This window comes from Euprymna scolopes, chromosome 8, assembly GCF_053919585.1.
Source record: "Euprymna scolopes isolate OS-2025 chromosome 8, ASM5391958v1, whole genome shotgun sequence".
Classification (NCBI taxonomy): domain Eukaryota; kingdom Metazoa; phylum Mollusca; class Cephalopoda; order Sepiida; family Sepiolidae; genus Euprymna; species Euprymna scolopes.
In genome coordinates this window covers 71,607,260-71,634,235 of record NC_136489.1, presented here as the reverse complement: position 1 = coordinate 71,634,235, position 26,976 = coordinate 71,607,260, and the positions used below count along the sequence as shown (strand labels likewise).

General features: G+C 35.8%; 1 protein-coding gene across 1 annotated transcript in view; it reads left to right on the top strand.

The window, feature by feature from the left end:
- LOC145283610 (uncharacterized) overlaps positions 1–26,976 on the top strand; it is a 67,781-nt gene that overhangs the window by 17,460 nt on the left and 23,345 nt on the right. The window contains exons 2-8 of the mRNA XM_080132552.1: positions 2,159–2,218; positions 4,071–11,821; positions 13,569–13,618; positions 14,641–14,728; positions 17,472–17,520; positions 19,034–19,172; positions 22,510–22,569. Of these exons, the coding sequence (XP_079988678.1) occupies positions 2,169–2,218; positions 4,071–11,821; positions 13,569–13,618; positions 14,641–14,728; positions 17,472–17,520; positions 19,034–19,172; positions 22,510–22,569 (8,187 nt within the window). The 5' untranslated portion in view covers positions 2,159–2,168. The remainder of the gene's footprint in view (positions 1–2,158; positions 2,219–4,070; positions 11,822–13,568; positions 13,619–14,640; positions 14,729–17,471; positions 17,521–19,033; positions 19,173–22,509; positions 22,570–26,976) is intronic.

Genomic DNA, 26,976 nt, shown 5'->3' with positions numbered 1-26,976 from the left:
TTTGTTTTGTAGAAATGAGACTATTATCCAGCTACATTGCACGGGAAAGACAAAACCAGGGATTGTCAAGCTCTTAAAAACCCCAAAATCGACAGTTTGGGATGCAATAAAGCGCTACAAAGAACTTGGGACGACAGATGATCAACCCAGATGTGGACGACTCCGAATTGCTCGTACATCATCCAAAATTAAGGTCATTAGGGACCTAATAAGGAGGAACCCCAAGAGAAGCATGAGGGGAAATTGCTAGAAGCTTGGAAATTGACAAAAAAAAGCGTTAAAACCATTGTTAAAGGAGATCTTGAGTTGCCCGCCTTGAAAATGATGAGCAGACAACTCATGACATTGCAGACACAGAAGAGGTTGGAAAGAGCCAAGATTCTCTTGAATCGGATGAAGGATAGCACGGGCGCTGGTGAAATCATCTTTTCTGACGAGAAAAGTATTCACTGTCGAGGCCAAATTTAACTTGCAGAATAACAAAATTTGGGCAAAGAGCGTGCATAGCATTCCCTATTCTGTGAAATCTGTTTTCCGTCAACAAAAACTTGCCTCGTTAATGGTTTTGGCTGCCATCTCTGAGAGTTGTAGATTACCTCATTTTTGTTAAAGAAGGCACAAAAATTCACGCAAACTCGTACATCAAAAATATTGACTCCTGCAAATGTCTAAATGAAGAAGCATTTCAAAGTTAGGCCCTTCACATTTCAACAGGACAGTGCGCCCACTCACACCGCAAACAAAATGCAGGATTGGTGTGAGTCACTTTCCTGCTTTTTGGAGGAAGGAAGTATGGCATCCTTCATTTCCAGACTTGTACCCTCTGGATTTTTGTGTCCAGTCCATCTTAGAGAAGGAGACCTGCGCTATAGCTCATGATAATATAGAAGCTCTGAAGAAGTTCCTTAAGTGAGAATGGATACAAAATTCCCCAAGAAACCTTCCTTGCTGCAGTAAAGAGCTTCAGGGTAAAACTTGAATGAATAGTAGTAGTCAAGGGCGGCAATATTGAAAAATAATTCAGTAGAAATGTTAAATGGATTACTACGATATTGTGTGATGATTTTTGTTCATTTCATCCTTTATTAGTTGTTAAATTAACATTTTTACAAAATCGAGGACTTTCTTCGCACCCTGTATATTCAAAGGCGGTATTGTTTGACGATAGATATATATAATTATATCCTGTAAGACCAAGAAACCACAAGAAAAATATATTTAAATGGTCAGTTGGGAGAGGAAAATTAATGTTCTCAACTTTACTTGGTGTTTGAGATGTAAAAGAACTTTAATCTCATAAAGATCAAGTGTTAACCCCAGGAAAGGGGGAGGGGGCTTGATTTCTGAGAACTTTGACTGAAGTAAAATTTAAAAACAAAAAAAAAAATGGCTTGCTTATATACAGTCCAAGATTGTTTAATCTGCATCCAATCTCAGAAACGGTGCACATGCAGTAGATGTATAACAGGAGCATACAAAGTTTTAATGTAATTTGGATTAACGTTTTCATGCTTGTTTCAATTTTTAAACAATGCATTAAATGTGAGTCAAATATTCTAGCATAATAAAGACTTAATAATTGTTTCTTCTTCAATATTGTTATTACATGATGGGATTATATTTTCTAATCAATGTAGTTTACAAAAAAATACATCCAACACTATTCGTAATACACACACCTTGCAAACAAAAAATAGTTACTATGCTCAACTGTAAAATGGTGGTGACATATAGAATTATCCCTCCATATAATTTAAGCTACCATTCCAATCCATGAAGCATAACTTGATCAACATTTTTTTTTTTTTCAATTTTCTTATTTTGTTCACGATGGGGGATGGGGTACACTACAGAATGTCAGATGTTCACCTGCTATCATATATTCCAACCAAAAAATCTTTAAAATTTTAACCGTCTCTTTGCAATTGTTTGATTCTCTTGCACTTGGTTCACCAGGTATATTTGTCAGATAGTTTTTTAAATTCTTTTTCATGAATCCAGTTGCTCCTATAATTACTGAAATGAATATCTTCATAAGATTCCAGTTTCTTTTCATGTTGGACATAAGACCTTGCTTAAAACGTTCAATGACAAATGTTATTAAAGTAGGAATTTATACTTTTTTTTTTTTTTTTTTTTTTTTTTTCCATTTCTCCAGATAAACCAGTATGAGTAGCCCTTCGAAAAAGGTCTCGTCTGCAGTTCTTCAACCGAACAGGTATGGTTCTATTTTGATTATGGACAGAATTTTCTGCCTTCCCCGTCCTAACAACAAAAATTTTTAAATTTGTAAAATAAAACTGAAAGTCTGAAAAGAAAATTATATAAAAATTTATAAATCTTAAAATATTGAATTTTGTAAATATATTTTTGTTGAATGGAATCTCGTCAGATTAAAAGCAAAATGAAACAAATCTTCAGTTTGAAATCCAATAATTACTCTTTATTTATTTTAGTTTTTTAATAAACGACCATCACCACTATTCATCTTTCACATATGTAAAGTTTTCTAATAGTGGTTGAGAGAAATTGAGCAACAGGTAAACAGATAAAATGCAGTTTGATTTTATTTCTTGGTGAGGTACCACTGAGACTTGTTCATCTTGAACTCTCTGTAAGATGAATCTATATTTTTGCTGTTGTGAATTTGAAGAAAATGATTGTGTGCCAATAGATGTTGTATGGTGTTCTTTGCATAAATTAAGAGCAAGTGAGTCATTAATGAAAGTTTTTTTGTTTTTTTTGTTTTTTTTTTCACAATAGATTGTAGAATTTTGCTCAATGTTTAATCTGACTTTATCTAATAATTATGATTAATTTTCATTTACTGCAAGTTGACATGATGTTTATAAGGATTTTTTTCACTTGTTCAAAGCCTGCATTGTTTTTCTTAATCAATAGCACACAACATAACAGATGTGAATTAATTTGCTATTAAAATAAATTTGGTAGAATTGTTTTGCAAAGATCTACCCATTATGAGTTTCAATTCTGTTTTCTAATTTTTTTGACAATTTTGTTTGCTTCAGTGAGGTAAACTGTGATTGTCAGTTATTCATTCATTAAATTTATTGTACAGTATTTACCCAAAGTGGATTGCAATGGCTTCCTCCAAAGGAGGAAGTTTTAAGGGAATTCACAGAACGTCCTCAGTCACCTGCAATGTTTGGTGCAGTTTTGGTGAGGAAGCTAGTATTTTCAGACAGCCTGATCTGGTAGTACCAAATGCCCTATGTATTATCATTCTGGTGAAAGTGGACCTAGGAGCAGTGATGACTAAGGGGCAACTCTAAATTCCCCACAAGTGGTGTGTCGCTACTGGATGTTTTTAAAGTCATACCAAGAACCATTCCCTAAATAGTAATAGATTATACTCGGGCCACGCATGCTTACTTATGGAGGCTTTTGAGTTATTAATGTAAGATGTTCGACAGCATGAAGAGATTCACATGTAATCTGATTTCACTTGAAGTAAATAAAAAATGACGTAACCCCCCCCCCTTCAACTCGTCTGCCATGTTTGTTTGAAAAACATTTACACAAGAGGCACTGCTAGTCTCTCTCTGCTCTATCATTATTTTCATGGTGAGTGTTTGACTGAGGTTCAATCTATGGTCTCCCTTTTCCTTGCAAACTTTCACAACAATCACTGAGCTATAACCACTATCAATATTTTACCCAACTAAGTTTCTTTCCTAGAATTGCGTGAATGTGGAACTGTATCTTGGGCCTGCTTTCCAGCTGACTACAACATGGTCATCTTTTGTCTAATGTAAACAAATTCTTGTTGGGTCATCTCCTTTAAACAATCAAATTCTACCAAATTTCCACCTTTACTGATTAATATTCTATTGTCTAACCAACCATTTTACCCTTGAGTGGCATTTAGACCTTGATAAGTGGTGACACTATTGTAAAAAAAATAAATGAATGTAAAGTTTTGTAAATTTCGTAATGAAATACCATTTTTAACATTTCAAGTTTGCTCTCTATTAAAAATTAATTTAATTTTAAATTCTTTTTCTTTATATTTATTTACATGTTTGTATTTTTTTTTTTTCTCTCCTCAGAAACCATGATTTTAAGGTTCCTTTTTGTCCGGATGTGGTGAAATCTTCTAAAAGCGAAGTTACTTGGCGTCATTCGCCGTCTCTCAGTAACACAAGTTCGCCATGCACCTCCCCACTGAAGCGGGAAGTTAATGATGAGAACCTCAATCCGAACAAAGCACCTCAACCTGTTTCTGTCGGATCTGCACTGCAAATGGAGACACCAGGAAAAGGCCTAAGTGAAATCTGCAACAAATTTGCCTCGTTGAAATTATGTACACCTAATAATGTCGGTGGCAATTCAAAGAACGAGCCAGCCAAACCAAGCAAGACAAAACTTCAATTTTCTGAATCTTACGAAACCAATAGAGTATATGAACAGTTGATGCCGACCGATGAGGAATCTTACTATCAAGCACCTGCAATGACATTAATAATCCCAGATGATGATGATGATGAAGAATACTTCATGGATGCTGAGGAATATCTTAAAATTGAAGAAAAGCAATCTAGCTCCAAGGGTGATATTTTAGGTGAAGAATTACCTGATAGACGGCAAACAATTTTATTAGAAACTGAATCGCTTTTAGTAGTTGAGAAAGATGGCAAGTTAGATACAAATGAAAGTGCAAATATGTCTAAAACAAAGTTGATAGAAAAATCTGAAGGCCCAACTCAACTTGGTGATGGTCTGGTCAGAAATGAAAAAATGCCAGAACATGAAATAATAAAAACTAAGACGTTAAATGAGCAAGCTGACAAAGAAAGTGAAATAACAAAGACAATTGAAGATCTTCTAGATGAAATGCAATCAGCTGAAGATAGAAAATCTGAATTCCTTAAAAAGCTAGGCAATCCATTCAAAATAACAAACTCTCCTGAATTCAGCAAAACTAAATCAATAGAAAAAATGTTAAATGAGGAAAAATCTGAATCTGTTAAAGACGATACAAATTCAGTAGCAGCAGTCCAGCAATGTTTTGACTCTCCTGTTTGCAAGAAACCTGAACCAGTGGAAGATGTGAAACCTACTGATGATAAACCATCTGGACCAAATGAAGATATTGTGAATCCTTTCCAGACTGGAAAGCAACTGGCCAAATCTCCTGTTTGCAAGAAACCTGAACCAGTAGAAGATGTGAAATCTACTGATGATAAACCATCTGAACCAAATGAGGATATTGTAGATCCTTTCCAGACTGGAAAGCAACTGGCCAACTCTCCTGTTTGCAAGAAACCTGAATCTGTGAAAGATGTGAAATCTACTGATGATAAACCATCTGAACAAATTGAGGATATTGTCGATCCTTTCCAGACTGGAAAGCAACTGGCCAACTCTCCTGCTTGCAAGAAACCTGAACCAGTGGAAGATGTGAAATCTACTGATGATAAACCATCTGGACCAAATGAGGATATTGTGAATCCTTTCCAGACTGGAAAGCAACTGACCAACTCTCCTGCTTGCAAGAAACCTGAACCAGTAGAAAATGTGAAATCTACTGATGATAAACCATCTGGACCAAATGAGGATATTGTGAATCCTTTCCAGACTGGAAAGCAACTGACCAACTCTCCTGTTTGCAAGAAACCTGAACCAGTGGAAGATGTGAAATCTACTGATGATAAACCATCTGAACAAATTGAGGATATTGTAGATCCTTTCCAGACTGGAAAGCAACTGGCCAACTCTCCTGTTTGCAAGAAACCTGAACCAGTAGAAGAAGTGAAATCTACTGATGATAAACCATCTGAACAAATTGAGAATATTGTAGATCCTTTCCAGACTGGAAAGCAACTGGCCAACCCTCCTGTTTGCAAGAAACCTGAACCAGTAGAAGAAGTGAAATCTACTGATAATAAACCATCTGAACTAATAAAGGATATTGTAGATCCTTTCCAGACTGGAAAGCAACTGGCCAATTCTCCTGTTTGCAAGAAACCTGAACTAATTGAAGATGTGAAATCTACTGATGATAAACTATCTGATCCAAATGAGGATATTGTAGATCCTTTCCAGACTGGAAAGCAACTGGCCAACTCTCCTGTTTGCAAGAAACCTGAACCAGTGGAAGATGTGAAATCTACTGATGATAAACCATCTGAACGAATTGAGGATATTGTAGATCCTTTGCAGACTGGAAAGCAACTGGCCAACTCCCCTGTTTGCAAGAAACCTGAACCAATGGAAGATGTGAAATCTACTGATGATAAACCATCTGAACGAATTGAGGATATTGTAGATCCTTTCCAGACTGGAAAGCAACTGGCCAACTCTCCTGTTTGCAAGAAACCTGAACCAGTAGAATATGTGAAATCTACTGATGATAAACCATCTGGACAAATTGAGAATATTGTAGATCCTTTCCAGACTGGAAAGCAACTGGCCAACTCTCCTGTTTGCAAGAAACCTGAACTAATTGGAGATGTGATATCTACTGATGATAAACCATCTGATCGAAATGAGGATATTGTGAATCCTTTCCAGACTGGAAAGCAACTGGCCAATTCTCCTGTTTGCAAGAAACCTGAACTAATTGAAGATGTGAAATCTACAGATGATAAACCATCTGTACCAAATGAGGATATTGTGAATCCTTTTCAGACTGGAAAGCAACTGGCCAACTCTCCTGTTTGCAAGAAAGCTGAACCTGACGAAAATGTTAAATCTACTGATGATAAACCATCTGAACCAAATGAGGATATTGTAGATCCTTTCCAGACTGGAAAGCAACTGGCCAATTCTCCTGTTTGCAAGAAACCTGAACCAGTAGAAGATGTGAAATCTACTGATGATAAACCATCTGAACAAATTGAGGATATTGTAGATCCTTTCCAGACTGGAAAGCAACTGGCCAACTCTCCTGTTTGCAAGAAACCTGAACTAATTGAAGATGTGAAATCTACTGATGATAAACCATCTGAACCAAATGAAGATATTGTGAATCCTTTCCAGACTGGAAAGCAACTGGCCAACTCTCCTGTTTGCAAGAAACCTGAACTAATTGAAGATGTGAAATCTACTGATGATAAACCATCTGAACCAAATGAAGATATTGTGAATCCTTTCCAGACTGGAAAGCAACTGGCCAACTCTCCTGTTTGCAAGAAACCTGAACTAATTGAAGATGTGAAATCTACTGATGATAAACCATCTGAACCAAATGAAGATATTGTAGATCCTTTCCAGACTGGAAAGCAACTGGCCAACTCTCCTGTTTGCAAGAAACCTGAACTAATTGAAGATGTGAAATCTACTGATGATAAACCATCTGAACCAAATGAAGATATTGTGAATCCTTTCCAGACTGGAAAGCAACTGGCCAACTCTCCTGTTTGCAAGAAACCTGAACTAATTGAAGATGTGAAATCTACTGATGATAAACCATCTGATCCAAATGAAGATATTGTAGATCCTTTCCAGACTGGAAAGCAACTGGCCAACTCTCCTGTTTGCAAGAAACCTGAACTAATTGAAGATGTGAAATCTACTGATGATAAACCATCTGAACCAAATGAAGATATTGTGAATCCTTTCCAGACTGGAAAGCAACTGGCCAATTCTCCTGTTTGCAAGAAACCTGAACCAATGGAAGATGTGAAATCTACTGATGATAAACCATCTGAACCAAATGAAGATATTGTGAATCCTTTCCAGACTGGAAAGCAACTGGCTAACTCTCCTGTTTGCAAGAAACCTGAACTAATTGAAGATGTGAAATCTACTGATGATAAAACATCTGAACAAATTGAGGATATTGTTGATCCTTTCCAGACTGGAAAGCAACTGGCCAACTCTCCCGTTTGCAAGAAACCTGAACCAGTGGAAGATGTGGAATCTACTGATGATAAACCATCTGATCCAAATGAAGATATTGTAGATCCTTTCCAGACTGGAAAGCAACTGGCCAACTCTCCTGTTTGCAAGAAACCTGAACTAATTGAAGATGTGAAATCTACAGATGATAAACCATCTGAACGAGTTGAGAATATTGTAGATCCTTTCCAGACTGGAAAGCAACTGGCCAACTCTCCCGTTTGCAAGAAACCTGAACCAGTGGAAGATGTGGAATCTACTGATGATAAACCATCTGAACGAATTGAGGATATTGTAGATCCTTTCCAGACTGAAAAGCAACTGGCCAACTCTCCTGTTTGCAAGAAACCTGAATCTGTGAAAGATGTGAAATCTACTGATGATAAACCATCTGAACAAATTGAGGATATTGTTGTTCCTTTCCAGACTGGAAAGCAACTGGCCAATTCTCCTGTTTGCAAGAAACCTGAACCAATGGAAGATGTGAAATCTACTGATGATAAACCATCTGAACAAATTGAGGATATTGTTGTTCCTTTCAAGACTGGAAAGCAACTGGCCAACTCTCCTGTTTGCAAGAAACCTGAACTAATTGAAGATGTGAAATCTACAGATGATAAACCATCTGAACGAGTTGAGAATATTGTAGATCCTTTCCAGACTGGAAAGCAACTGGCCAACTCTCCTGCTTGCAAGAAACCTGAACCTGTGGAAGATGTGAAATCTACTGATGATAAACCATCTGAACCAAATGAGGATATTGTAGATCCTTTCCAGACTGGAAAGCAACTGGCCAACTCTCCTGTTTGCAAGAAACCTGAACCAGTAGAAGATGTGAAATCTACTGATGATAAACCATCTGTACCAAATGAGGATATTGTGAATCCTTTCCAGACTGGAAAGCAACTGGCCAACTCTCCTGTTTGCAAGAAAGCTGAACCTGACGAAAATGTGAAATCTACTGATGATAAACCATCTGAACCAAATGAGGATATTGTAGATCCTTTCCAGACTGGAAAGCAACTGGCCAACTCTCCTGTTTGCAAGAAACCTGAACCAGTAGAAGATGTGAAATCTACTGATGATAAACCATCTGGACAAATTGAGAATATTGTAGATCCTTTCCAGACTGGAAAGCAACTGGCCTACTCTACTGTTTGCAAGAAACCTGAACCAGTAGAAGAAGTGAAATCTACTGATGATAAACCATCTGAACAAATTGAGGATATTGTAGATCCTTTGCAGACTGGAAAGCAACTGGCCAACTCTCCTGTTTGCAAGAAACCTGAACTAGTAGATGTGAAATCTACTGATGATAAACCATCTGAACCAAATGAGGATATTGTCGATCCTTTCCAGACTGGAAAGCAACTGGCCAACTCTCCTGTTTGCAAGAAACCTGAATCTGTGAAAGATGTGAAATCTACTGATGATAAACCATCTGAACAAATTGAGGATATTGTCGATCCTTTCCAGACTGGAAAGCAACTGGCCAACTCTCCTGCTTGCAAGAAACCTGAACCAGTGGAAGATGTGAAATCTACTGATGATAAACCATCTGAACGAATTGAGGATATTGTAGATCCTTTCCAGACTGGAAAGCAACTGGCCAACTCTCCTGCTTGCAAGAAACCTGAACCAGTAGAAGAAGTGAAATCTACTGATGATAAACCATCTGAACGAATTGAGGATATTGTAGATCCTTTCCAGACTGGAAAGCAACTGGCCAACTCTCCTGCTTGCAAGAAACCTGAACCAGTAGAAGAAGTGAAATCTACTGATGATAAACCATCTGAACGAATTGAGGATATTGTAGATCCTTTCCAGACTGGAAAGCAACTGGCCAACTCTCCTGCTTGCAAGAAACCTGAACCAGTAGAAGAAGTGAAATCTACTGATGATAAACCATCTGAACGAATTGAGGATATTGTAGATCCTTTCCAGACTGGAAAGCAACTGGCCAACTCTCCTGTTTGCAAGAAACCTGAACCAGTAGAAAATGTGAAATCTACTGATAATAAACCATCTGAACGAATAAAGGATATTGTAGATCCTTTCCAGACTGGAAAGCAACTGGCCAACTCTCCTGTTTGCAAGAAACCTGAACTAATTGAAGATGTGAAATCTACTGATGATAAACTATCTGATCCAAATGAGGATATTGTAGATCCTTTCCAGACTGGAAAGCAACTGGCCAACTCTCCTGTTTGCAAGAAACCTGAACCAGTAGAAAATGTGAAATCTACTGATAATAAACCATCTGAACGAATAAAGGATATTGTAGATCCTTTCCAGACTGGAAAGCAACTGGCCAATTCTCCTGTTTGCAAGAAACCTGAACTAATTGAAGATGTGAAATCTACTGATGATAAACTATCTGATCCAAATGAGGATATTGTAGATCCTTTCCAGACTGGAAAGCAACTGGCCAACTCTCCTGTTTGCAAGAAACCTGAACCAGTGGAAGATGTGAAATCTACTGATGATAAACCATCTGAACGAATTGAGGATATTGTAGATCCTTTGCAGACTGGAAAGCAACTGGCCAACTCTCCTGTTTGCAAGAAACCTGAACCAATGGAAGATGTGAAATCTACTGATGATAAACCATCTGAACGAATTGAGGATATTGTAGATCCTTTGCAGACTGGAAAGCAACTGGCCAACTCTCCTGTTTGCAAGAAACCTGAACCAATGGAAGATGTGAAATCTACTGATGATAAACCATCTGAACGAATTGAGGATATTGTAGATCCTTTGCAGACTGGAAAGCAACTGGCCAACTCTCCTGTTTGCAAGAAACCTGAACCAATGGAAGATGTGAAATCTACTGATGATAAACCATCTGAACGAATTGAGGATATTGTAGATCCTTTCCAGACTGGAAAGCAACTGGCCAACTCTCCTGTTTGCAAGAAACCTGAACTAATTGAAGATGTGATATCTACTGATGATAAACCATCTGATCCAAATGAGGATATTGTAGATCCTTTGCAGACTGGAAAGCAACTGGCCAACTCTCCTGTTTGCAAGAAACCTGAACCAATTGAAGATGTGAAATCTACTGATGATAAACCATCTGGACAAATTGAGAATATTGTAGATCCTTTGCAGACTGGAAAGCAACTGGCCAATTCTCCTGTTTGCAAGAAACCTGAACCAGTAGAATATGTGAAATCTACTGATAATAAACCATCTGAACAAATTGAGGATATTGTAGATCCTTTCCAGACTGGAAAGCAACTGGCCAACTCTCCTGTTTGCAAGAAACCTGAACTAATTGAAGATGTGAAATCTACTGATGATAAACCATCTGAACCAAATGAAGATATTGTGAATCCTTTCCAGACTGGAAAGCAACTGGCCAACTCTCCTGTTTGCAAGAAACCTGAACTAATTGAAGATGTGAAATCTACAGATGATAAACCATCTGAACGAGTTGAGAATATTGTAGATCCTTTCCAGATTGGAAAGCAACTGGCCAACTCTCCCGTTTGCAAGAAACCTGAACCAGTGGAAGATGTGAAATCTACTGATGATAAACCATCTGAACGAATTGAGGATATTGTAGATCCTTTCCAGACTGAAAAGCAACTGGCCAACTCTCCTGTTTGCAAGAAACCTGAACCTGTGAAAGATGTGAAATCTACTGATGATAAACCATCTGAACAAATTGAGGATATTGTTGTTCCTTTCCAGACTGGAAAGCAACTGGCCAACTCTCCTGTTTGCAAGAAACCTGAACTAATTGAAGATGTGAAATCTACAGATGATAAACCATCTGAACGAGTTGAGAATATTGTAGATCCTTTCCAGACTGGAAAGCAACTGGCCAACTCTCCTGCTTGCAAGAAACCTGAACCTGTGGAAGATGTGAAATCTACTGATGATAAACCATCTGAACAAATTGAGAATTTAGATGTCAATGTAACTGGAGTATTTCGCTCGGCTGCTGAAGGTTTGTAGTCTTAATATTTTCTATATTCTTTTTTTCTGGACATGTTGTACATCTCTATAATTCAATTAGTATATAAGCTAAAATCAATAGTATTTAACTCAAGGATTAGTATTTTTGTTATATTTTAAGAATTTATGAAGATAAATAAAACCTTATTTTGGAATGATATTGTCATTGAGATTTTATATATATATATATATATATATATATATACACACAGGATTAGTCCCGTAAAAAGTCATGCTTAGCCATAATCATCTAAAATGTGGGTTAAATCAATGAAGTAAAAAACAAAAAACAAATGAAAACATCTGAAAAATACACTGATCAGCTGGTATTGACAGAAAGGGAAAAGTTATGGCATTAGAGTGAATGATTTCTGACATAGTTTTAGATGGCAAGATGAGACAGGTCTGACTTGCTATTTGCTCTCAATAAAAACTTCAAATGGTTTAGTTCTTTCAGTTTTTTTACTCACTAATTTAATGTGAATTGGCAGACTTATATGTATATTCAAATACACATTGGTCTTTATTGTACAGTGGAGGATATACATGCAAGCCTGGGGTGCACATATTTTTCTTAGTATTAAATTTTTTCTCAAAATTCAAAAAATAATACTGAAAATATAATTTTAGAAGTTATGTAATTTTGGTTATGAAATTGTTTAATTTCTTTTTATGTACATATGTAAAAATATTATTTTGTAATGTTATCATGCTGAAAAGACACTCACCCTAAGCAGGTTGAATCAGGAGGATGTTTCATAGGAGTATGAAATTCACAAGCGGTTCCCAGTTGCATGTATATCCTCTTGTCAGGGAAGACGTTGGGTTTTTGCAGCTCTTGCAGGGAGATGTCTACATCCTCCTACATACAGTACCTGGTATTCCCAAATGATTACACATCTAGTACTGACAAAGCCCAACTAGTGACTAATGAGAACCAATATGTGAACATGATATTTTTGGCATTTTGATCAAATTTAAGGTAAAAAAAAAAGAATTGTTTTACTGTGAAACTAGCAAGAATAGCTAAAAAAAATTTTTTTTTAAATCTCTGGCTTTTTAACTTTTGACATATATTTGTATGTACGAGATTCAGTCCTGAACTAATCGCCCAAATATTCTGAAACACAATTGGTAGGTTTGAGGATTTAAATGTGGCATATATTCACTCTTTTATGCAAAGAGTGAAAATTTAAATAGCTTTGATCTTTTTGTGAAATTTTAACAATAGGAAATAGACAGCAATCGAATAATAATCACAATTTCAGTTTCTTTAAACTGAAAGCATATTTAGAGAGCATCATATGGACACAAATTCTATTTGAAAAATTCAAATTTATCAGTTTTGTATTGAATTTGATTCATAGACACACCAATTAAATAAGACTCCCATCATTTCAATTTAAGACACCTGAAGCATACAAAGTAGCGTTTAACTGTTCTGTTTATAGAATTAATTTTACCCATCTTGGGGTGAGGATTTCAAAAAATTGTTTTTTTTTTTTTTTCTATAAAATTTATTTTCTGGATTGTTCTGTCATTTTTTTTTTCTTCTGTTCGATTTGAACTTTATTATTTTACTGGCTTGTCAATGAGCAATTTCTTTTTAATGGTATCTGGTCATCTCCATCTGTACATGAATTAAGCCTGCTAATGTGTGTGAGTATGGTTTAAATTCTGTATAAAGATATTTCAAATTCCTTATTTTTACTTGAGTATTCAAAAATGTCTTTTTCTAGTTTTTGCTGATGATGCTGACTGGGAAATGTTCTATGATGACCAATCAGTCGTGAGTTTTTTTTTTTTTATTATTCAGCACAAATGAAAATGTTTTTTTTTTTTTTTTTTTTTAATGTAGATATTAGAGACATGAAAAAAGAAATAGATGTGTTTATTGAAATTTTAAAATAGTCTAATTAATCAATTTCAAAATTATTTCAAGTCAAATGTTTAAATTCTATTTAAAAAATATAACTGTTTTGATGGGTTTTAATATTTTTGGTAATACCATAATTTACACTGATCCAGCTCTTCATACTCTAGAAAATATGGATGGAAAACATGGTTTTAAAATTTATTCTTTTATTTGGGGTTAAAAATCCTATGAAATTGTGAAACTTAAAATAAATTATTGCGACTTTTTTTTTTTTTTTTTTTTTTTTTTTTTTTTTTTTTTTTTTTTCACAAATTTTAATTCTAAAATATTTTCATAGATTATATTTTTCATTCTCCCATAGTAATATATATTATATAAAAAAAAAATTGCATAATAGCATATTTGAATTGCAATAATTACCATCTGATTATAGGGTCTTAAATAATCAGATTGAGAATCCATATAATTTTGTAACTACTTATTCACAATCAAGAATTGCCAGCTTTGCTTATTTAGGAACAGTCATCATATCATTTCCACTAGAGATACAGCACACAAGGTTGTGATGCTTTGCTCAACGAGGTTAAAGATCACCAGCAAAGGCAGCGTGTAACTAATTTTGCATATCAGTTCCACTGTTTAGCTATTAATCTTCCTTTACTTCAGTGGAGGTTAAAGTGTTGTTGATGTTAACAGTAATTGGAGGGGTTTAAATAAAGAATAGATTATCAAAACCTTAAAATATATTTATTGTCAAGGAAGGTAATTTCGGTGGAATTTTTTAAAATTACAATAGATTTGTATTAAAGATATGTAATATAAATTATATATTTAGGAAGAATATTTAGTGTTAGATTAATAATCGTCAGATAGTAAGTTCCTTTTATTTTTTTATTTTTTTTTTTTTATTATAAAATTATAATTGTTTTACTTAGGCTAATGCATCTCATCTTTGCCGTGAAAGTCTGTATTTGAAATTTGACCCACTCATTAATCTGAACCAAACACAGCAAGAGCATATAGGTAAGTGGATTTATCCTCTCTTCACATGATCGGGCTAACCATCCCCTCCCCTTTTCTCTCATACATCTTTGTCCTCCACCTCAATGTTGGTCAGCTTTAGGGCTGTTCATTTTGGAAGATTTGTTCATGACTCTACCAATCCCCTCTTTACTGCTTTGCAGAATCTTCGTGTTGAGACCTGTTTACATCTAAAAACAAAAATCAAAAGTTCTTTGTAAGGCCCAATTGTTTTCTCTTGTTACATGTTTAGGCCTTTTGATTCCTTTGGGAACATATAGGGCCGCAACGACGCTCCTCCAATGGACCAGGTTCTGACTGGGCCTCTTCAGTTCAGCCCGTGTGGCCAATCCAGTTCCATCTTCGCCTTGGGCAATCAATTTTGTATTGGATTCTGATGTCCAGGTCCCTATCCTGGCCTTGGTCGTCAGAAGAGTTGTTGGCGCACTGGCTTCCCAGAGGCTTTCACCCACTCGCATCATGAACTCTGCTAGAGAGGACCATTCCCGGACCAAGAAGTCCACAGATGATGTCGTTGTGGTTTCTGTAACTTTCTTTTTTACAGAATTGAGTTGTTGACTCGATTCTAACCCTCACCCTGGAGGACCAGTGAGTGCAGTTAGGTTGAAGAGGAGAGATGAGAATGTCTGCCTAGGGTGACCCTACCGGGAGACGGATCTCCCGCTAACATAGCTATCCGGGTCCTAGAGACAGGCAAGTCCCTAACCACGCCAAGGTTGCACTCGCTAGGGGGTCTTATTACATGATCTTTGTCGATATTGAAGCTTTTGAAAAAATGTTTGTATTTGTCTTTAGGTCTACAATGGATAAATAATTTCATGTCTGTTTTTCCTATTAGGGCTTAAACTGGCAAAGCTTTTTTTTTTTTTTTTTTTTTTTTTGACAGCTGTACAAATGTTATATAGCCAGGTTGTGTGTATATACTTTAGTGTCCATGTGTCATTTATGTTCACGTATGTCTATATCACTGTATCATCTCTAGGGTATGTATGTATGTATGTGGTGATATAATGTATATGCATGTTATATGTTTATTGTCTCTGATCATCTAGTGTGTATGTGTTAGTTTGTATTGTGATGTTCTCTTTGTGTATGCAGTGTTCGAGGGAATGCTGAGTGTGGGTGCGTATATATACATGCAATAAATAGTTCATCAAACTCTGTAGGATAGTTCTTTTCAACATAGGGACAAATAACCTCTTTCTGTAGGGGTATAGCAGGCTAAAAGGGGACCAACCTTCTATCGGTTGGTCTTGACTGATCATCTACCAAAGCTGCAATGAAAATTTCTCCCATGACAGTCGACACTTGGGTTATTTATGCAACTTTATTTCTTGACATTCTCCTGTCTTGGAGTTGCACACTTCATTTGTCTGTACATACTTGCTACAATGTGTCTGTTAGCTTCAACAGACCTCAAGCGAGAGAATCTCTCAAACTAACTTCATCTGCTCTCTAACTCTACCTTTGATTGACTATAAAACTATTCTTTTGTCTCTTCAACTCTGACGTCGGAGGTCAACGTTATTGTTATTCCAAACCAAGTTTTGTTTTCTCTATTTACATTACAATCTGGTTTATTATTTACAATTTTAAATGTCATTATGACTCAAACTAATTGTTTTTTCTAAAAAATGTTTTTGTTAACAAAGCATTTTCTCAATGTTTCTTATCTACATCTCTATACAATAATAACTAGTAGAACCTGTGGAAATTCCACAGGGGACTCCTTCATATGGCATTTTGTGGATGTTCAGTGTAAATAGAGATGTACTGATATTATTGTAGCTTTTTTGTTAAAACTGCAAAAGTATTTATCTAAGCTAGCCTGAAATCTCAGCAAAGCATTAGCTTGAATCGAAACCAAAATAAAAACTTACAAAAAATAATATATATACATATATATATACACACATAACTTGAGTTACTTCAGTCATAATCAAAATCAAAACTTATCAAGAATTCTTAAAGTTATTTATAAAAAAATAAAATAAATGACTTAAGTGCCATCAGCCATAACCAAAACCAAAACTTATGAAGAATTCTTGGTAAAATTATTTATGACAAGAAATGAAAGTACATAACAATTAAACGACCCAGATGTAAGCGTGACACAGAAAATAACACGCTATCATATTAATATATAGATAATCGTTTACGTGACTTGACAATGCACGGAAGGCCAATAATACATCATTGTGTGTGTATATATGGGTTTGCAATTTGAAAGTGTTAAGTCTATCCAGTTTTAATAGCTTCAGTCCAATATGGCATTTTCTCAAATATAGTACTGAAGACAATCAGCAGAAATTACTGTATGTCAAACAGGACAGATTTGTCAGATCATGGTATGTTTCTTGGACAGACTTCATGTGGAATGACAGACTGACATTTGCAAAATTGCTAGCCTCCTCAGATGACCTAAATGTATTTTCCTGATTCTTATCCATTGAATCCTATGGATGACTTTTCCAGTCGTTAAATACATTAGGAAAATAATTTGAAAACCATTAAAGTTTGAAGCGTTTATTTGGTTTATTGTATCGGGGTAGGGGTGAGGGCTTATATATAAAAATAACAATGCATATATCCATGTGAAAAATTCTAAAGAAAAGTTTTTTAAATTTAAATTTTCAAAAGTTAATTAAGATATCTTGGAGTGACTAAAACTTGAAAAGTGTCAATGCTGTTTTTATTTCATCAAAATATATTTTCATTTTTATAGCGAGAATGAAAGCCATGAGTCGGCGTTTAACAATGCAGAAAAAGAAAAGGTAATATTTTTTTTATAAACTTTAAAAAAATATGCAAGTGAATTGACATTTGTTCCTTTATAATTTATATAAAAAATTATTCAGTAAAAAGGACAAACCAATGTTGTGTTGAATTTTCATTGAAAAAATCTATAAATTTTTTTTTTTCTTAATCAATTTTTTTAGCTTTGAAAAACATTAAAAAAGAATTTACTAAAAAAATTGTTTTAAATTAGTTATTTTATTTGTGTTTTAAAAATTTTCAATTACGGTGGAATTTCCATGGGTTCTGTTAGTGTTTTATTCCGTTAAATTCTTAAATTTTAAGTGTCTTTTTAACCTTTATGTTCACAATATATACAAGACTATTTTTTATAAGATTTAAAGTTGAAAGCGATGAAACTTGTATATAAGTTTTTTTTTCATGGTTCTCAAATCATGAACTGCTTTACTCCTTTCCCATTTCTGTGAAATGGCAAACATTTAGGTCATCTACCAAAGCACCCCCCAACCCCCAAGTTTTTTTTTTTCCTGGTTGCCTTTGGAAAATAACTTTCTTAAGTGAATATCTTTTTCATAGGCTTTAAAATTCAATTTTTATTTCCAAAATTTTGATGAAAAGTCAAAATTGTTTTAATTGAAATTAATATTACGTAATTTATGGAATTGAAATTAATATTACGTACTTTATGGAATTGAAATTAATATTACGTACTTTATGGAATTGAAATTAATATTACGTACTTTATGGAATTGAAATTAATATTACGTACTTTATGGAATTGAAATTAATATTACGTACTTTATGGAATTGAAATTAATATTACGTACTTTATGGAATTGAAATTAATATTACGTACTTTATGGAATTGAAATTAATATTACGTACTTTATGGAATTGAAATTAATATTACGTACTTTATGGAATTGAAATTAATATTACGTACTTTATGGAATTGAAATTAATATTACGTACTTTATGGAATTGAAATTAATATTACGTACTTTATGGAATTGAAATTAATATTATGTAATTTATAAATTTAGGTTAACTAAACACCATTTTGTTATCCATAGCAGAGGCAAATGAAATGTCGGAAATCTGTAGTTGTAGATACATATGAATCTAGTTTGGAAAACATTTATTCAAGGTTTGATTCTTGTTTTTCTATCTCTGCTTCTGGCGAATCCGGTATTCTTGGATAGATAGATTTAAGTTTATGCCAACTATGAATAAATTTTTTGGAATGAGTGTAGAAAAAATTGTTGATAAAAAATTTTTCTTTCTGAAATCTGATTTAATTGCATTTTCAATTCATAAAATGCTATTTAATGGCTCTACCTTATTGAATAAGATATTGAACTTATTTCATTTGAAATAAAAAAAATTTATATAGCTCTAAGCTAATTTATTAAATTAATTTTTGCTTTTTCCTAGGATACAAAAAGTATATAAATTTGATTTTTTGCAAATAACATTGTCATGACTCTTTCAATTGAATATTTTAATACATATATATATTTTTTTAATTAGTCCTCCAAAGTCTCCAGACCTCATTACGATGGATTCTCCCACAAGTAAACGCCAATCTGTCTGTCGACAAAGTGTTCCCGTTAAAGAACGAACAGTAGACATCGATGACCTTTTTTCTTTGACCCCCACCAAAAATGATGTAAGCAATTTTGTACATTCTTTTTATGTCTGGGTTCTTTGTTAATTTGATGGTTACAGTTTTGTAGGTTTCTTATTTGTTCTTGCCGCCAGAATCTAAGCCATTGTTGAGATGACTTGTTGACTGAGGTGTCTCTGTTCCTGTGCAGTTCTAGGTACACCCTCCCAGGCTTTGCCTTCTCCCTTTGAGGAAGAATTTATTGCTAATTACCTGAAGCACCTCTACCAGGGAATGTAGACAGGGTAACCCAGATAATTAAAAAAAAAAAAAAAAAAAAAAAATTTTTTTGTGTTCGGCCAGAGTGCTTTTCTAGGATGCAGGCTTTTTGTATCCTACTTTCCAACTTTGTCACATTGTCCTACTTTGTTCTTGATCAGAAGTGAAAGTTTGTGCCCTGGAATAATAAAACAAAATTTGGTTTAAATTGCCATATCTTGAGATCTCTTATAACATTTAGATTCAACACTGGAAACTGACATTAGGACAAATCAAGGATAAGAGAAATAATTCTTTTAAACTTTACATAAAAATTAACTTTTTTTTTTTTTTTTTTTTAATTACGTAAATTTCTTTACAGCTAAATTCATGGAGGGGGCGAGTTAAAAAAGAAAAATTCTATAAAAACATACCATCTGTTGCAATTGTACACTTTTTTTATCAAGGATTTTTAAACCATGCTTATAATGACTGATTTTTATATTCTCATACTCGGTTTAACGTTTGCATGCTAGCATAAAATAAATTGGATGACGTTAAATTTATTTCTAAAGTAACCGATCTCTACCAGATCTTTCTCTTTACTTCAGATCCATTTTTATCACTTCCTTCCATGTTTTCCTGTAAACTAAATTACGAGGGGCATGCAATAAGTAATGCCCCTGACCCACTTCCCATAGCAGTAGAACAACAAAACTTGGCACAGTTATTAGTCTTTCTCTACATAGGTACCACTCAGAGTTATGCATTTCTCTATCGTTTGATGCAGCTTTGGAGACCGTTTTTGGATGTGGTGAGTCCAAGTGTTTCCACTGCATTGACTGGGCTTTGGTCTCTGTATCATAGTGATGGACCCAGGTTTCATTCTGTGTAGTCAGTCTTTTGAAAAACTTTGACTCCTCTTCTTGGCACATCTCCAAATTCATCTTTGAGCACTCGACACATTCTAGCTTCTGGAATTTGGAATGGTGTGAGTAACCTGGGAATCCATCTGGCAGATACTATATGCATATGTAAATGATCATGAATGATAGTTTCCATAGACCCTATACTAATCTTGACATCTTGGGCTATTTGGCGAATAGTAATGCGCTGATCTTCCAAAATGGTAGCCTCAACTTGACGGACAGATGCCTCATCAATGGCAGAAGGGGGTGGGGTGGGGTGACCAGGTCTGGAAGCTGTTTCCACAGACTTCCGGCCATGTTTGAACTCACGATGCCAGCGTTTTACAAGGTCATATGATGGGGCATTATCACCATAAGTTTCTTTCAGTTCATCAGAGGTCTCCTGTGGTGTGCGTCCTTTCAAATACAAAAACCGGATCACTGCTCAACATTCAACAGGCTCCATTTCACCCTTGACTCGGTTCAAACACCTGTAAAACAGAAACCACAATTAGTTCAGAGCTGTAATTTGCCACATAACCCGTAGAGGTATGAATCATTGCACATGCAAAATTTCAGCTAGATCAGACAACTGGAAGTGGGTCAGGGGCATTACTTATTGCACGCCCCTCGTACTGTTGTACATCTAACAGAAGAACTCTCTTCCATTCTTACAACGTAGCTATGCTATCAAAGTCTGCTGTGTACACTTCTCCCTAAATTGTCCAGATTCAATCTTTCTCTAAGGTCATCAAAACTAAGCCTGTCTTTAAGAATCATATTACACCTTCATCTATTTTAAGCTAATTTTAGGAAAGCTTGCGAATCCTCCATCAATGGCTACTTAGCTTGTAACTTGATCTTGTACATTTCTTCATAACTCCTTAACTCTAGACCAGTTGAATAATACTAAAGTAGCAGTAGCATCTACGACATAGACTCTTAATAAACTTACCTTTGTAAGTCATCCTTTTTTATGTTGCTTGCTTATTTCACTTTTTACAAGCTAAATTCTTTTATATTTACAGAGACTATCTTGTTTCAAATATTTAAATCTTTTGGTGTTTATTTATATCGAGATACATGCGAAATTGCAAAATATGATGGCTGAAAAATAAAATAGTAGGAAAACTTATGGATATACTTATCAGTGTGTGCCCCAAAAATGATGGAAAATAAACAATTTTGAATGTTATTTTCATGTTTCGGTCTATGTATACTCTGACCTTCTTGTTGAACTCGAGAATTTGCATAGAATTGTGAATGGAACTCTTTATTTGATTCGTGTGCGTGAATGCTCTCATTTCAACATGCTCATTACGAGTTTATGAACAGATTTGAATTTGTAGCAGTCGAGAACAGTTGAAAGCAAATTGCGACTTGGTCCAAATTGGGAGAGCTTTAAGAGGTAGAGATAGATAAATGAATTGATCAGCCAACTGACAAACATTGCCTCGACATAAAAGCTAAGATATGGATGTTAGTGTTGAGAGGATTGTTTTCCATGATCGTATTACACATGCACCCAAAGCCGAACTGATATTTATAGAATGTGACACTGTGTTTTTTGCATTTTGTTTTATTTATTTTTTATATGAACACTGCTCTCAGCAATGGCTAATGTGAGAGATGATGATATGGCCAGAAGAGAAGACTATGAAAACAGCATTAGGGTTGGCATTTGTTGACGAGCAGGAGAGTGTGTATATTAATCTTATGTTATCACTGTTTCTTTATATTTCCATGAAAATTTGGTTGTTTATCATGTATCCATTGTGAAAATTTCAATCATCCAATTGGCATGTGATCAAAATAAATCATGTACCAAGAGATCCTTTCACTCTAGATCACTTTCTTTGTTTTGTGTTTTAAATCTTTTAGGCATCATGTATCGAAAGGCATAAAATCTCCAACCATTACTCTACAGACAACAATATTGATGCAATGTCTAGTAGTGATGAACTTGGAATATCAATTGTGTTGACATGAAAGTTAATGACCAACAATTGTTCAAAGTTGGCTCCCAGTATAAAAGCTCTAAGTAGAGAAGTTCAATGCAAATTGTTTCCGGTAAGCATTGATGTTCTATGCCGTAATTGTTATTGCCATTTCTAGAAATTTTGGTTGTCGAATAATGGCAAATTAAATGTTAAGCAAGTAGTGTTCGCAATATAATAATCAATTCTCCATTTAAGTTTAGTTGATAACAATTCTTGTGCACTTTTCCTTTTCAGAACGAACGCCCAGAATTTATAGGAACTCCTTTACCACATAAAGGAACTGATATTGTCCAGGTAATAATTAAAAAAAATTTTTTTTTATCATAATAGCAAAAATTATCTTTGACATTGCTTGATGTACCCTGGCACAGTAACATTTGTGCCTCTTTTCAAGCAGGTAAAATTACATAACTGATGTACAAGATTTGTGTGTGTGTGGAGATATATATATATATATATATATATATATATACATACACACACTCAATATTTACTTCAGGTGTGCTTGATACATAAGAGTTAGACAGTAAAGTATGAAAATATATTTATAAAATTAAATCAGGTGTCAATGTTTCATCCTTATGAAATTGTCAGGCTAAAATACCTCACGATTTCTTATAGGGATGAACCATGACAGCTGTGTAGCTGTAATACATTTTCACGCTTTTTTTTTTTTTTTTTTTTTTTTTTTTATTCAATTTTCACCCCAAACAAGGCACAGTGCCACTTTGAAGCAGGGGGCTACTATTAGGGAATTAATTAGCGGGGTCATTATGAAGGGAGAAGAGTAGAAAGATGTTTGTTAACATTACACTTGAACTTCTGCATATCATTGCAGTTGGGAAAGCAGAATCCCGGAAGGGAGTTCCAAAGACCCGCAGTTCTGGGGAAGAAACTATTGGAGTAAAAGGCTTTCTTGCACCTAGGGATCTCCACTGTAAAGGGATGAGACTTAGTAGCTTGTCGGGTTTGTCGGGGGTAGTTACGTCGGGGAGGTACAAGTGTTTGCAGTTCGTCAGAGCATTCACCATTAAAGTATTTGTAGAACAGGCAGAGGGATGCAACATCTCGTCGATGGGACAGAGGTTGAAGCCCAGATGACAGTTCAGGACCTATCAGGTTTGCGACTCTTTTTTGAACCCTGTCCAGGAGCGAGAGACAAGCAGCAGATGCACCAGCCCAGATGTGACAACAGTACTCCATACATGGGCGAATGGTTGCCTTATAGAGGTATAGGATACTGGCAGGCGTAAGTAGTTTTCTAGCACGGTAGAGGGAGCCAACCTTCCTTGCAGCAGCCTTGGCAATGCTCTCAATGTATCTATTCCAGTTCATATTCCCTGTAAACGTTAGGCCGAGGAGTTTAAAAGAAGTACTTTCAGGCAATGTGTTCTTGGCCATTGCTATTGGTGGTAGAGAAGGTTTCTTGTAGTTATTGAAGGAAACAAGCTTAGTCTTAGCAGCATTGAATGAGACCAACCATTTATGTCCCCATTCCACTACGGATTGGAGGTCATCCTCTAGTGTTTCTGCCATTTTCTTGGATATGTGTTCATTTGTTTTCCCCTCATATCTGTTATAGAGAGTGGTGTCATCGGCAAATATACCCATCTCCGAAACAATATTATCAGGGAGGTCGTTTATGAATATCAGGAACAATAGAGGTCCAAGGATAGACCCCTGAGGCACTCCCGCATTTATGTCATATTGTTTGGATGTACGTCCGTCGAGGACAACTTTGATTTTTCTATTACTTAAGAAGGATTTAATTACGTTATGAATTCTTCCAGTGATTCCATATGATCTAATTTTCCTTAGAAGACCATCGTGCCATACCCTGTCAAAAGCCTTAGATATATCAAGGGCCACCGCTCTACCCTCCCCTGTTTTATCCAATGAACGGTATATACGTTCAGAAACTACAGTTAAGATATCTGCTGTTGAACGGGCTTGCCTGAATCCATATTGTTTGTCAGTCAAGAGTTTAGCAGCTGTTAGGTGCTGGACTAGGGCTTTATTAACTAAGGACTCAAATATTTTGGCGAAAAGCGGGAGGAGGCTAATGGGGCGATAATTTAGTGGGTCAGTTCTTTCACCAGAATTCTTGAAGACTGGTACCACAGAGGCGGTTTTCCAGCAGTCGGGAAAACAAGATTCGTTAAGGCATTTATTGTAAAGTTTGGACAGAACTGGAGCAACCTCGGCAGAGCATTTTTTTAATAGCACAGCCGGGATGAGATCTGGTCCACATGCTTTAGAGGTGTCTAGGTTTTTTATAATAGCATGTACCTGAGAAGGGGTGATTTTCAAGTCGTCAAGTGTGGCGTCTGTTCGCAGAGGAAAATCAGGGAGTGAGTGGTGTACCGAGTTCAGTGTGGAGTTTGAGGCAAACCGACTGGCAAGCAGATTAGCCTTGTCAGTTGCCGTGCAAGCAACCTCATGATTGTTTGTTAGTGGGGGAATAATTGACTGTCCATTATTAACTACGCTGTTGTAGATTTTCCAAAAATCCCGGGTTCCTAATTTCTGTGCTTCGATGCGCTTTCTGGTGGTTTCAGAGTAATCTGACTTAGCTGTGTCTATCACTCTCTTACAATTATTTCTAGCTTCTATAAACTTCTGTTTATTTGAGCTGGACTTATGTCGGTTGAATCTGCGGAACGCATGCTGCCTTTGACAAATGGCAGCTGCACAAGCAGAAGTAAACCATTGGGGGGAGTGGGGCTTGCTATAGTATTTCCGTGCGGGAACATGTGCTTCAATAGCAGTTTTGAACCATTCAGTTGTCTCATTTGCACACTGTTCCGCTGGAAGAGTAAAGATATTTTGCCATGGGGCATCTCTGATGAGCTCCCTGATGGCTTCCCAATCAGCCTTTTTGTAATACCTCGTTGTTTTGAGTAGTGGGTCTTCAGTTTTAGGGCGAGAATTTAGGCTGATTTCTACCATTATCACAGCGTGATCAGCATTCCCGAGTGGGCTATGGGCATTTGTTGTACAGTCATTGGGAACTGTTGTCAGAAAGAGATCTAGAAGTGAGGCATGTTGATCGTGCTGGTCTGGGAAACGTGTCGGAAATGTAACCATCTGAGATAGGGAATGAGATATAGAGAAGCTATATGTGGCGCTACCAGCTACGTCTGTGTGATTTGAGAATCCTAGCCAGTTACTGTGGTGGACATTGAAGTCACCAAATACATGTATTTGTGCGCTAGTATCGAGGGAGAGTGCTATATCTATGCTGTCTGAGACTTTGTTTATTAGGGTACAGTCTTGGTTTGAGGGAGAGCGGTAGAGAAAATACAAGTAGCTAATATTGTGTTGCATATTTAGTCTGAAGCACATAAAGGCCTGGCCCTCTGATTCTAGTTTTATTTCTCTAGTTAGGGGGAGGGTGTTTCGAATATTTTTTATAAATTTTTTCATAGCAAACTTTTATTAATGACTAAATAGTTTAGGACTAGATCTATGAGTACACAAACCACTTTGAATTACGGAAACAACTTTTACAAATTCGCCAAAAGTTTTTCATTTTCAATTCTGTGAATACAATTGTTTCAGATCAAAAAATTCGTAATGTTCACCAACCGTTTATCTATTCTTGGTTAGGCCATTCTAGGTGTTCATAAATTAATAAAATGGCAACTTCTATAGGAAAACTCTATTCCATTCTACGTTCAATTTTATAATTAATGTTATTTTTAACATAATAAGGTTATTTGGCTCTGTATACATCATAACCTCTTTGTGACATGCATAAATATTTATATTGTGCGTACCATTGTTAGAAATTTTATTATATACAGGCAAGCCATAAGCGTACCTAGGTCTGTATGAGCCTTAAATGAATTTAAATTATTAGATACTAGCAGTACCGGCGTCGTCTGGTGGAAGCATGCCCCCCTCCCTTTGAAAAAAAAGAAATAAAGTACTGTTCTTGCCCAACTACCAACCTCGTGTTACAAATGGCTTTTGGAATAGACACCCCCAACTCTTCATGGTAAGAACGAACGGCTATCGGAATGCATACACCCAACCTTCCCATGACAAGGACGTGTGGGGAGAGGTGGTATAGTGAGGATATTGAGCAAATCCCAGCTGTAAAAACAAATTTTTTTTTTTTTTTTTTTAATAGTAGGGAGGGTAAAAATATTTTTTAAAAATACACAGTAGGCAGCCCGGGTGGAGAGAGGTGAAGAAAAAAAATAGTGGGAGGCAGGCAGGCTCGCACCTGTAAAGAGAAGGATGAAAAAGAAAAATGCCATTAGCTGTTGAGCTAGACAGTCTGTAAGTTTTGACAGGTTAAATTTGTCCTATTTTCCATAAAGAAAAACAGGACAGGAAATACTTTCTTTTTTTTAATTTTTTTTTAACATGGGGGTCACCACTTATCAAGGCCCGAAGGCCACTCAGGGATAAGGGTTATTGCGGCAGAGAGTTCCACTGGCATGCAGTTCTAAGAAAGGAGCTTTGCTCATGGAATCTACGTTTGGATTTAGGCACAGATAAAGAGTGGGGAAAATTATTAACAGTAGTTTCAGCCAGACGGGCGTTTCTCGTGAAAGATTGTCGAAGGGGGACGAGGGATTGGAGCTCAGATGAGTACCTGCCATGGAAATAGCGATAAAAACAAAGACAGGCTCGCAACGTCTCTTCTGTGGGAGAGAGGTTGCAGGGAAGAGAAAAGGGCATCCCCCACTA